Source organism: Lutzomyia longipalpis, chromosome 2 (assembly GCF_024334085.1).
Source record: "Lutzomyia longipalpis isolate SR_M1_2022 chromosome 2, ASM2433408v1".
Lineage (NCBI taxonomy): Eukaryota > Metazoa > Arthropoda > Insecta > Diptera > Psychodidae > Lutzomyia > Lutzomyia longipalpis.
In genome coordinates, this window is record NC_074708.1 from 17,561,967 (window position 1) to 17,573,987 (window position 12,021).

The 12,021-nt window shown below is 41.6% G+C and overlaps 5 protein-coding genes across 9 annotated transcripts in view; 1 reads left to right on the forward strand and 4 right to left on the reverse strand.

The window, feature by feature from the left end:
• LOC129791060 (protein sidekick) overlaps nucleotides 1–1,348 on the reverse strand; it is a 46,264-nt gene extending 44,916 nt beyond the window's left edge. For all 5 annotated transcript variants that reach the window (XM_055828975.1, XM_055828973.1, XM_055828972.1 and 2 more), the window contains exon 1: nucleotides 590–1,348. In XM_055828975.1, coding sequence (XP_055684950.1) covers nucleotides 590–674 — 85 coding nt within the window. In that variant the 5' untranslated portion in view covers nucleotides 675–1,348. The remainder of the gene's footprint in view (nucleotides 1–589) is intronic.
• A 2,718-nt stretch (nucleotides 1,349–4,066) lies between these two features.
• On the reverse strand, nucleotides 4,067–5,118 carry LOC129791068 (40S ribosomal protein S15Aa). Its single transcript, XM_055828983.1, has 3 exons — nucleotides 5,026–5,118; nucleotides 4,304–4,610; nucleotides 4,067–4,233 (listed from the first exon to the last, which is right to left on the reverse strand). Exons 2-3 carry the CDS (start codon nucleotides 4,600–4,602, stop codon nucleotides 4,140–4,142), a joined length of 393 nt encoding a protein of 130 aa, XP_055684958.1. The 5' UTR covers nucleotides 4,603–4,610; nucleotides 5,026–5,118; the 3' UTR covers nucleotides 4,067–4,139.
• Nucleotides 5,119–5,359: 241 nt separating this feature from the next.
• LOC129791067 (mediator of RNA polymerase II transcription subunit 8) lies at nucleotides 5,360–6,593 on the forward strand. The gene is made up of 2 exons (XM_055828982.1): nucleotides 5,360–5,607; nucleotides 5,685–6,593. Exons 1-2 carry the CDS (start codon nucleotides 5,443–5,445, stop codon nucleotides 6,291–6,293), a joined length of 774 nt encoding a protein of 257 aa, XP_055684957.1. The 5' UTR covers nucleotides 5,360–5,442; the 3' UTR covers nucleotides 6,294–6,593.
• A 2-nt stretch (nucleotides 6,594–6,595) lies between these two features.
• On the reverse strand, nucleotides 6,596–8,170 carry LOC129791066 (malate dehydrogenase, cytoplasmic). Its single transcript, XM_055828981.1, has 2 exons — nucleotides 7,962–8,170; nucleotides 6,596–7,764 (listed from the first exon to the last, which is right to left on the reverse strand). The coding sequence occupies exons 1-2, from the start codon at nucleotides 7,962–7,964 to the stop codon at nucleotides 6,778–6,780; spliced, it is 990 nt and encodes a 329-aa protein (XP_055684956.1). The 5' UTR covers nucleotides 7,965–8,170; the 3' UTR covers nucleotides 6,596–6,777.
• Nucleotides 8,171–10,261: 2,091 nt separating this feature from the next.
• Nucleotides 10,262–11,634, reverse strand: LOC129791065 (phosrestin-2). Its single transcript, XM_055828980.1, has 2 exons — nucleotides 11,466–11,634; nucleotides 10,262–11,409 (listed from the first exon to the last, which is right to left on the reverse strand). The coding sequence occupies exons 1-2, from the start codon at nucleotides 11,572–11,574 to the stop codon at nucleotides 10,367–10,369; spliced, it is 1,152 nt and encodes a 383-aa protein (XP_055684955.1). The 5' UTR covers nucleotides 11,575–11,634; the 3' UTR covers nucleotides 10,262–10,366.
• Between the last annotated feature and the right edge of the window lie 387 nt (nucleotides 11,635–12,021).

The following is a 12,021-nucleotide window of genomic DNA, read 5'->3' on the forward strand; positions in this document are numbered from 1 at the left end:
AGGATCGTTTCGAAAAATTTCCAATTAGGAAAATAATTGTATTTAAAAATGGTTTACATGCTCACGCATGAGTGGAGCCCAACAAAATTGTCTGCAAATGGAGTTATGTTGTATTTAGATGTTACGCAGTTTTTACATGGTTCGTATAAGATTTCAGTAAGACGCGACATTCAATGAATGCGGTTTGGTAGACGGACAAACTTAATTTGCTTTAGTTCCATAATGTTGGAATTACAATAAGAAGTACCTATATTAGATTGTTTTTTACTTAAGAAATAATTAATAGAATTACCCAATTTATTTCTTTTTGTTCATAACCAGGCTAACTAGGTAGTTTCTAAATTGAAAAATTCATTCAAGGACTGCTTTTTATGACATTATTTCGATAGTTGTTAAAATCTAAAGTCAAAATTTTAAAGATGGCTACTACTTAGAACTAGAACTATGTTTGTATTTAAAATATATCCGTTAAAACTGATCCTTAATCAAAGAAGAAGAAAATCTCTCAGTTACAAAAAAGTGATTCTTGCACGAAGTTGTAAGTTTGTGGTCAAAGAAAGAAGAGAGACGAGGTGTTGGGTTAACTCACCAGCTCTCGTTTGGCCCAGTGCTAAAAAGCAGAAGAGCACGAAGGTGAAAATTCTGTGTCGGCAAGATCGCTCGCTCTCCTCCATCTTGTTCCCGTCACGTCTTGCAACTCGCCCTCGAAGCACTTTGCAATCCCTTCTTCTCTCCACTTCACTTCACTCCACTCCTTTGGCACACACACTGATTTTTGCCCACTCTCGCGAGGTTACTGGACGCCAAACTTCCTGGATTGTCTCAAAAACGAGGCTCCACACCACACCAGTCCCTCCGGATGGAACTTCTTCGGCAACACTCACACACACTCAATGTTGAACACAAACACGTTAGAACTAGGATGGTTTACATGGGTTTCGTGGATTTCACCTCATTGCACTCACTCCTCGATGGAATTGCAGCAAAATATAATCCATATCGCGATTACGAAATGTCTCAATGAGGAATTTATGCTGAAAACTTGCGTGGAATTTGCTGTCTGATTGTGTTACTCCACCATTCAAAGAAGCTGGAGAACGCACACAACCACACACACACCTTTCTTTCCCAACACACCTGTAGATCGTCTCCAAGAAGTTATTTCTTTCCACCAATTTTCACCACCTTCCCATTCACTTGGTTAAGCGGAATTCCACAGGGATACCAGAGGGACTACACTGCATCATTATTGCACAATTTGGCCACTCCAGGGGGATTGACAAAATGAATTTAATTTTCTGAGACGCAAAAACACCACCATCCTCCACGACGTACAACCGCAAACTGACGTCTAACGTATTTTCTTTTGATTGGCACCCTATGTGTAGTTAGTTCCAATAGCAACCACTGTGGTTTTTTGGCATTGCTGGTTGAGGAGAAAATGAAACAGATGTACGTCATTAATATTGTTTCACTCGCATGGAAGGTTTTTCGCAATTTTCTCGTGTTTTTCCGACAAATTTTCTAAGGAAATTGTGTTTTCATGACCAGGAATCGACGCTGACAACTCCAAACATGTGTTTTATGCCCAAAAGTTTAGGAGAAAAACAAGGAAATCACGTATTTGTGGAAAAACAAAGAAAAAAAGTTCGTTACAGTTTGGGATTGTCATGGTAAAAGCAGTACAGATAGCGCCCAAAACAGGAGGAAGAAATTAAAAAATAGACATTTCTCAAACTTTCCGGTAGTAATTTTGCAAGAATTTCAAGTTTTCGTGGATTAAAGTGCGTAAATATGTAATCCTTGCATCGAATACTGAAGCTAAGATCACCAATTTCTAGCAACCAGACTTGGGAACATCGAATCTGTACTACATTCATACTTACTGTCATTTTTCTAGGTCGACGTACACTTGGTCTTTGCTTATCATCCAACAAAACCAACAAAATGGAAAGTGGAAGTAGATTGAGCATGAGCATACCCCTAATAGCGGAGGAAACCGCCAGAAGACCTCTGCAGGCAGACCCAAGTTGAATGTGAGAAATTCTTAAGCGTAAGGACAAACTGATGAACTGAAGACCTACAAGAAATCGCTCATATCAGCTTCAATTCTTACGTCTTTTCAGGAAATTCCTACTACTTTTTTCCCAACGGCTAAAGAAAAAAGTTTCCAATTTCAAAACATATTTTATTTCTCTCACAAAAAAAAAATTTCTTAGTTAGCTGTGTTTCTTTCAGACACAGCTTTTGTGTACCGAGCAAAATCGAAAGTCGTCAGATCGGGCTCAAACTTGGGATGAGCACGAATTAGGGTCCCCACATTCCAAAAAACGTATGCGCCAAAAAATTTTTTCCGGCCGGCCGGCCGTCCGTCCGTCCGGAACCTTTTGCTAAATTACAAGAGAACGGTAATAGATAGAGACTTGCGGTCAACGGCAAAGTTTAAATATCGACCGGAAGACATCCGATTATGAGGTCAAATCCACCCCCCCACCCCTCCGTCCGCCATTTTGAATAACCTCAAAATTTTGTTTTCGCTATATCTCAGCCCCTGTAATAGCTAAAAATCTGAAATTTTGATATGTTGTAGGGGCCATCAAGAGCTTTCCAACGATACCTCATTTTCGAAAATCGGTCAAGCCGTTTAGCCAATATGGCTGCCACAATTTTTCATCGAAAATCGACCATAACTCGAAAACGGCTTGACCGATTTTGATCAACCCGGGGTCAAATGAAAGCTCTCAACAAACCCTACAACTCTCCAGAACATCCGAAGTTTCAAAAGTGACCGCTAGGGGGCCAAAAATCAAAAACAAAATTTTCGATGAGTTTTCGATGAATATCTCGAAAACGCCATTATCGATTTGCTTCATTTTTTGATATGTTATAGCTGACTATATTATCTAGCTCCATGCCAAAAATGAAGAAAATCTATGTCGCCGTTCTCGAGATATAGCCTTCCAAAGTTGGCATGTCATATCTCGGGTTCTACAAGTCCGATTTTAATCAACTCAAGCGCAAATGAAAGATTTCGTGAAGCTCTACAAATGTCTAGAACATTGCAACTTCGAAAAATGACCGCGAGAGGCGCTAAAATCAAAATAAAAATTTTCGAAAATTTCGAACTCGAATATTTCGAAAATGCTATTATCGATTGACTTCATATTTTAATATATTATAGTTGATGTTAAGACCTTTCCAACGATAGCTCAAACTCGAAAATCTATGGAGCCGTTCCCGAGATATGGCGTTTTAAAGATTTCTTGCGGGATGACTTTTCAACTTTTCCCGACTTTGCGCGTATTTAAATGAATTTGCGTTCTAGTTTTCTTTCACAAAATTGGTACACTGAAAGAAACACAGCTCTCGTAAGCTTGGTCAGCTTACCAGTACATTTTCTTCTATGAATTTTAGTATCAAAACCAAAAAGAGCCGACATCAAACCGTATGGCCTTGCCGGCCTTGCTGAAACGTCACACCTCAAATTCTGCAGGATCTCCCCTCAGGACATCAGGATGATGCGCTGATGTCGTGAGAAGAAAACGGAGGGTGATACCCACACCTACGTGAGGTGGTACGCAGGGTATTCTGCGTATCACTCACGTCCGTGCCCTCCGAGAGAGTATCAGAGTAACAAATTAGCCCCGGCTCCGCGTCCCGTTCTTTGTTCATAAAAGATTATTTTAATAAATACCACCTCTAGTCTGTGCCCAGCATTTCTACTTGTATCTCCCAGAACACTAGCAGCACTAGTAGTACTAGCAGCACTAGTAGCACTAGTAGCACTAGCAGCACTAGTAGCACTAGCAGCCAATACTGAAAAACTCAGAAGAACCAATGGGACGTGTATTTGACCCGTAGCTCGCTTTTAAAAATGTTTCACATTGCATATTATATTTTTACAAATTATGAAAGGACGAAAAACTGAAAATTGCAAAGTCGAACTTTTGGCCAAAAATGTCTTATTTGAGTTCAAAGAAACCCCCAAAAATGTTCACGTTATTCCAACCGCTCTGGAATCAAAAAAAAATCTTACAATTCACAAAGAAAAGCAAAAGAAAGGCAATTTTCCGGGATGTACGAAATGATTTTTATTGCAATCACTGCGCACAATCCATCCAAAACTACTTCAAAGCCTTTCAGAAGAAGAAGCCTAGAATCTTTCCTCCAAGATGTTTTCGTCGGGCCTCCTCGTGATCCATGATCCCTCCACTCGTCGTCAAAACAACATACCTAATTTAAGGGGAAACTTTTCTTAGAAACCACCTTCAAAAGGGATTGAGCAATGTGTGGGAAAACTTACCCAAACTGTCGAGAAGGCAGCAGGGCATTTGTCCACGTCTCAATGTCACGAATGGGGACGTCGAATCTGGGCGAGATCACTCCACACTTGTTGAGCCGTCCTGTGAGGTTTACCACAATTTTACCTGATCTGTGGTCATCGACAATTTCAAACTCGCCAATGTAGCCGTGCTTCATCATCACTGTGAGGAATTTGATGATGACTTTGGAGCAGGGCCGGAGGAGCACTTGGCGCTTCCCGCGCTTCTCTGCATTGTTTATGCACTTGAGGGCATCAGCCAAAACATTCATTCGCACCATGGTGCCGTCTAGAGTTGCAGCAAAAGCGATAAAATAATAGAAAATGCAAATTATAAAAACGGTCATTAGGCCTCCGGACGACAACAAAACAAATTGAGGTTAGATTTCCAGGAGATTTTCTTCGAGAGATTTCCTCGAAAATAAACCCTTGAGTGATTATCTGCAAGTGAAATTGTGCTGTTATTGAACTCATAAATCGTCTAATTACAGAATTATTCGCGTATTTTGAGAAAAATAGAATCTCTTAGTAAGGCGAGGGACAACAAACCCCGCACGACTACTTTTTGTGACTTTTCCACCACATTTTGGGCAAAAGAAGCCGAATTTTTGCACTAAATTGCAGAGAATACCTTCCTGCACAATTTCACTTGAAAATAAATTGAGAAAATTCAGTATTTTTCACGAATTTTCGGAAAAACTTACAGAAATATCCACGTTTTCTCACAGAGAAATTGGAAAAGGAAGATGGAAACCGGAAAGGCAATTGACACAAGAGAATTGTCTCAAGGGGTGATTCTTGGATTAGTGATTCGGATTCTTTTCATAAATTCTTTGATTTTTCTACAAAATTATTCAACAATTAATTTTTTAAAGTAATTTTAACAGCTTACACGAAAATATTTAACAAAATAGAAATGTAAAAAGTTATTAGAAAAAACCAAGAATGATTAAAAAAAATTAAAATAAATCAGAATAATTGAACGATCTTGAGGGAGATTCTAAAGATTCTGTGTGACGAATTCTAACCTCACTTTTGCTCAGGTTTTTGACATTCGACTATTTTGTAAACAAAGTTTATTGCAGTGGAGTTAAATTTTGAGGATTTTGAGTATTTCCGTCATGTCCAGGGAGGAGAAGCAGTTGGAAGCACTCCTGGATGCTGTTCTAAGTCGTCTCAATGACCTAAAACTATCAATTGGTGCAATGATACAGAAAATAGAGACGGAATTTGAGACAATAAACTGGCCAACATTCTTGGATAATTTTGCTTTAATTTCCAGTCATGTGAGTAGTTGTCCAAGAAGATTTCATCTTCTCGAAGACTAGCAATCTTTGATTTATGAGCTTTCTGGCAATTTCAGCTAACTGGCCTGTCCAAAATCATTGCAACGGAGATGGGAGCCCCACTAAGAAATCTAACCGTTCTCCCTCTGCTGCTATCTCCGGAAAGGGATGAAGCTCTGTGGCAACTCACCGAGGGAAGAATTCCCGTGTTCTCCCATGACATGGTCCCAGATTACCTGCGCACAAAACCCGAACCAACGGCAGAACAGAAGATGATGGCGCATGAAACGAAAGCGAACAATTTGAGTCCGGAAACAGCTGCCAAGCAGGTGGCTCAGTACCAGAAGATTGTCTCCCATGTCTTCGATATGGTCAGTAAGGCTCGTGAGGAGTGGGAATCGGATTCATCGGCACGCTCTGGGGTCCAGCAGACCAGCAGTATGGCAGACACGCATGCCTTGGTTGCTGCTGTGAGTATGGGGAAGAATCTGAAGGTGAACATCCCACCAGGAGTGGGTCCCAATGGACCTGGAGGGCCCCCGGGGATGGTGCCGCATGCAATTCGTCCTCCAGCTGGAATGGCAGCTGTCAGCCCGTCCGGTGGTGTGGGGCAAATGGGAAAAGCTCCCTCGGCAATCAAGACCAACATCAAGTCTGCAAACCAGATTCATCCCTACGGCAGATAGGAAGATCCTCATTCCCTTTTAAATTATTTTATCATCACTATTTTTTAGGTTTTTTTTTGTATAGAAAAGAAGAAAAGGAAAGAAATGCTTGAAGATCACAGGGCGGAGCAATTAAATTGATAAAAAATTAATTATAAAAAATTATTTGATAAGATTTTTATGAATAATAAAAAAAAAGTCTCCAAGTGGTAACAATCTGATAACCTATGCGTATGACCTACAACCTCAATTATCTTAATTTTTTCATCCCGAGTTATTTTATAAATAGAAAAACAAAATAAATTCAATGAAAAACAAGAACATTTCACATGGAAATTTTTATTTTTTTTTTTTCAAAGGATTTCTTGAGCCCACACCTCGTAAAAAATAAAGAAATAATCAAAATATTCTGCTTTGCAATTCAATTGCGCCATCCTGTGAAAGGATCCCGGAGTTTTTTGGTGGTGGTGGAGTATCCCTTTTAGAGTTTACTGGGGCCATCTAGTCAATCTGCAGAGCAAACTTCCACGGCTTCACCCTTCTCCTCCTCCAGCTCCTTGCCTGTGATAGCCAGCTTGTCCTTCCCGAATGCCTCCACTGTGAGTCCTTGAACAATACGCCATTTGCCATCCTTCACCTCGCACGGGAAGGAGAAGACAACATCCTTGGGGGCGCCGTAACTGCCATCGGACAAAACTCCCATTGAGACGTATTGGCCAGGCTGAGTTCCATTCCACCAATCACGCATATGATCGCAAGCAGCATTAGCAGCACTCATTGCTGATGAGAGCTTCCGGGCTGCAATGACGGCAGCTCCGCGCTTCTGCACAGTTGACACAAATTCCCCCTGAAGGTACTGAACGTCTCCCACGGCTGAGTAGGCATCCTTTCCGGAAACTGTAGCATTGCGCACATCGGGGAATTGCGTGGATGAGTGATTGCCCCAGATGATGACATTCTTCACCTGATCAATGGCTACACCGCACTTTTTGGCAATCAAGGAGCTGGCACGATTCTGATCCAGGCGTGTCATTGCTGTGAAATTCTCCTTTGGGATGCTGGGTGCAAAGTAGGAGCAAATGAAGGCATTCGTGTTGGCTGGATTGCCCACCACGAGCACCTTAACATCCTTCCGGGCGTACTTGTCGAGAGCAGCTCCCTGCACCTTGAAGATCCGCACATTAGCCGCCAGGAGATCCTTGCGCTCCATACCCTCCTTTCGGGGCATAGCACCCACGAGGAATGCCGCAGAAACATCCTTAAATGCCACAGCTGGATCATCTGTAGCCACCACCTCAGCCAGCAGGGGCAGTGCACAGTCATCCAGCTCCATGACTACACCCCCCAGGACACCCATCATCGGTGGAATGTCCAAGAGGTGCAGAATTAACTTCTGCTGCCGCCCAAAGACATCCCCCTTGGCAATCATGTGCAACAGGGAGTACCCAATTTGCCCAGCAGCTCCCGTTACCACAACACGAATTGGAGCAGCCTGTGGAGACATGGCACAAAACGCGCCACAAATGCAAAGGTCAAATGAATGTTAAATGCCGCATCGGGACTTGTATCCCAAAAATGCGCGACTTCCGCGCGGAATTTGACCCCAACACGGCCCCCATGAGATGTTGGCACGCACATTGGGTTCAATTGAATGCGAGAAAGCACTTAAACAGGTATTATATAACTCACCATTTCACAATCTTTCACCGTGAAGATGCGTTTAGGGAGGAACTGGAGTGAGGAAGCGACTCAACTCTGCGGAATAAACTGGACAAGATTTTGCTCTCTCTGAAAATAGGGTAATCCAAAGAATGAGGGCCGTGCTGCCAAAGCCAAGGGGCATGTCAATTTTTTTGCGGAATTTGCACGACTTTCTGGCGCGGTTTTTGAAAATTTTTTAACTGTCATTGCCAATCGATGCTGCGTTGTTTCGTGACCCGCTACCGCAGGTCGCAAGACAGTCCACAAAAATCCTCTCTTTAGAAAGATAAAAGATTTGCAGGACTCTTCTGAAAACAAGTAAAGGTCCTTAGATAAACATTTCCAAAAATTATTAATACAAAAAATATGCGAAGAAAAACGACTGAAGAAGATGATGCAGTGATTGATGTTCGGAACAGCATTGGTTGATAAGTCAAATGTTATCTACAACAACCTTGTTCTTGTGGCAGTTCTTATGTTGGTAGAACCTCGCGAAAGCTCTCTACTATAATCAAGGAACATATCCTGTCTCTGAAGAATCTTGAAAAAGAAATATCTTTAGTCTCCCATGTCGCGAAATGGGAACGTTTTGCTCGCCAACTCAATGTGATGGAGTGCTACTATATCCAGCTCCGTCTCTTCAATTTGGTGAACAAACGCAAAGAGGGGATCGGATAGCACAGCAGTTACAATCCATTGATTCGGTAAATTGCCAGAAGAAGCGTTTGAAGATAATCCGCATTAATAGGTGAGAAGAAATCGTGAGAGGCTGTGCTTTTGCTCTTTATGTTTTAATTGTTGTGGTTTTGGCGCAAATGGTGTACAAATATGTTTTTTTTCATTAACCCTTTAAGGTCCGCGCCTAGAACTGCTGGGCCGATTTTGGAAATTTTGCTATTTTCCAACTCTTTGGGCCTAATTATATGAATTTTAGTCGAAAAAAAAATTTTCCAACTTACGGATTTTCCGGAAAAGCTTTGGGTCAGCATATGACCCAATGGACCGCAAGGGATACAAAACACGGATTTTTGATATTCACAATTAAGAAGCACTCTGTGTCCGTGGCCGGTAATGTTACCCCCAAGATGCCTCGGAAGCACCCTGGGATGAACTACAATGAGAATCAGACCGACCAGAAGTGGTTTGGTCAGGATTTTCAGTGTCATCCCAGGTGAAGGTTCCTCTAAACACGCACCTTGCCACAGTTTTACGGTCAATTTACCACTTATTTGCCACATATTTGGATAAAACTTAACGGAACACTAAAGGGGGATACACATTCCTCCATCAGAACACATCCCAGCTAGAGATTCTGGCCAGGAAATCGCTCAAATCACCGAAATTCGTGGCTCATCCAGCCGCTTCTCCACACTGAAAACACGTACCTTGCCACGGTTTTGCGTTAAATTTACCACTTATTTACCACAAAATTGCATTAAACTTAACACAACACTAAAGGAGGATACCCATCCCTCCATCAGAACACATCCTGGCCAGAGATTCTGGCCAGGAAATCATTCAAATCACTGAAAATCGTGGCTCATCTAGCCACTTCACCGCACTGTTTATGTATGGGAAATGAGTTGTCAAAAATTCCGCGTTTTGTATCCCTTCCCGTCCATTGGGTCATATGCTGACCCAAAAAGTTTGGAAAAGCTTTTTGGAAAATTGGTTCAACTTTCAAGGTTCTCATAAAGCAATTTTTTCTTGTTATTTAGTCTATTTATAAGATTCAAGTCGATTTAGACTATCGGAAAATTATAAAATAGAAAAAAATACTGATTTTCAAAGTGATGAAAATCGACCAATTTTTCCCAAGTTTGGTGCAAAAAATCGACTATTAAGGAATTTATTGGACGAATCAAAAAAATATGTCTTGAAAGGTTGATCCTTTAGCTTTATACTGGCGAAGAAAGCATCCAAAAATATTAACTAGAAGTATCTCTAAAAAATCATTTTCGTTTTGGGTCAGGGTATGACCCAAAAAACGTTAAAGGGTTAACGAAGCTTTGTAATACTGCTAAAGTAAGTTATTTTGCTTTCAAAATATTTTTTTCATGTAGATTTTTCACTGAATTTGGTACACCCCTAATTCCTATGTAATCCATTGTATACAGCGCCTGATGATGGCAACAAAATTGCCAAAACGTTGCAACTAGCGTTAAGACATCGCTGATTTTCTTATTCGACTGATGCGACTGCTGTTCCGGACATCAATCACTGCATTACGAAAAACGTTGTAACCTGTTTAATGCAAAAAATTGTCTAAAAAAAAGTTAATGGCAAAATAAATTTTTATTATTTTATTTCAATAAATAGTTTATTTTAAGTCTCAATCATGCAACAAAAAATAATAAATAGGTATATAAGATCATTATTTTGGGAAAGCTGAATCAATATTCATCCATGGACATTCCACGGTCCACAGTGTCTTGACGGAAGCTTTCAACTTCAGCCTGACTATCGGCTTGCATAAGTCTAGCCTTGGGATTGGGCTTGGGGTTCATGAGAACGAATGGAAGTTCAGCAGAGACTTCCCCACCGAGTGCTCCGAGGAAGAGCTTTACTTTCACGGCGTACGACACAATAATCCCAAAAGCATCCCTTTGTTCGGGATTAGCAAGTAAAACCGTTGAAGCTAGAGCACCATCGACGCGCTTGAATTGCCCCTCAAGAGCAATACCTCGACGGAATTTGTTAGAGCTGATTACAGGCATGAGATACATGACCTTCTGCAGGCTCGATCCTGGCTGTATGGGGCACCCTTCACTTGTCTCCATGGTTGCAACAGTATTGCGGTACTGACCATTCTGGAAGAGAACGACATCCACTCCCTGCTGTACCATGGCCTTAATCTTCTTCACGACTTTGTTGGAATTATTGCGGATACAGATGTTAACGCCAATCCTCTCACCGTGATGATAGAGCTGCTTATCGAGAGTAACTTCCAACTCCAGTTCTCCAGGACTCAACATAAAGTCCTTCCGGACAACTGTACAAGGCTGAGCACCTTGCTTCGTTGGAGCGTACTGGACTTTACGGATTCCCAGTGTAACCGTTGATCGTCGATGCGACCTATCGGATTCAGATTCTCCCGTGAAGAGCTTGACAAAGTACTGCACCCCACAGGGATCACCTTCCTCATCAGGTCCCTGTTGGAGAGTTATTGAAGCCGGAGCACTAGGTTGGATTGTAAAAGTAAATGGAAAAGCATTAGGACCGAGTTTCTTCAGCAGACGTTCCTGCAGCTTAGTCAGCGATTGCTGGGACTTCTCCTTGGGTGGGTAGATCATCTCTGAGGCCAAGTAGAGTTCCTTCTGGAAGTTCAAGCCCATCACTTCATCCTCTTCGCGACCATAGCGGAAAGAACAAACGACTTGACCGAAAATTCTTCGTTGCTCCCGCACGTATTCATCATCCAGCACCATAACACCATCTGCAAAGCAAGGAAGGTAATTCACTGGACAAACACAATGCCTTCATCACAAGCACCAATTGGTTCAACTGCCGATAGATGATCCACAAAGTCGCGCTTCCCCATGTACAGCGTAATCTTTCCATTTGGGGAGGATTTCTTGAACACCTTGAAGTTCACCACCATTTTTGCTTCTTTCTCTTTTGGCACTGTGTAAAAATTCACTTGAAAATTCAGAAAACTTCTATTCCAGCTCCAGCTATGGGACCTTCTTTTATATGCCTCACCTCTAAGGGAATCCAATTATCACTTCACTTTTAGGGATTCGATTTTGTGTGTGTTGTGAGAAATTAATTGAGGTGAGGGCAGCTAAAAGTAATGATTTGTTGCGTTATGCAGAAAGGAATGTTTTAAAGTCGAAAATCAATAGCCTAGCACGACGTAACTATCTCTGCCACCAAATTAAATTAAAAACCTGATGACGTCGTGAATTCTTTACGTCCTAAAAAAAAATGGGCGTGAAGTTGGTGGCGTCATGTTGCGTTTTTAAAGAAATTGGAAAAAAAATCTTAAGTAAAAGGGTGCCTGTTCTAGGGCTTCACGGTCTTCAAGTTCGGAAGAATCAATACCAAT

Excerpts from the sequence above, each read along its gene's own strand:
- LOC129791068 (XM_055828983.1), bottom strand. The coding sequence starts at position 4,602 with ATGGTGCGAATGAATGTTTTGGCTGATGCCCTCAAGTGCATAAACAAT. Across the intron at positions 4,234-4,303 it reads CTGCCTTCTCGACAGTTTGG|GTATGTTGTTTTGACGACGA; the intron begins GTAAGTTTTCCC and ends CCCTTAAATTAG.
- LOC129791065 (XM_055828980.1), bottom strand. The coding sequence starts at position 11,574 with ATGGTGGTGAACTTCAAGGTGTTCAAGAAATCCTCCCCAAATGGAAAG. Across the intron at positions 11,410-11,465 it reads ATCGGCAGTTGAACCAATTG|ATGGTGTTATGGTGCTGGAT; the intron begins GTGCTTGTGATG and ends CTTGCTTTGCAG.
- LOC129791067 (XM_055828982.1), top strand. The coding sequence starts at position 5,443 with ATGTCCAGGGAGGAGAAGCAGTTGGAAGCACTCCTGGATGCTGTTCTA. Across the intron at positions 5,608-5,684 it reads TTGCTTTAATTTCCAGTCAT|CTAACTGGCCTGTCCAAAAT; the intron begins GTGAGTAGTTGT and ends TGGCAATTTCAG.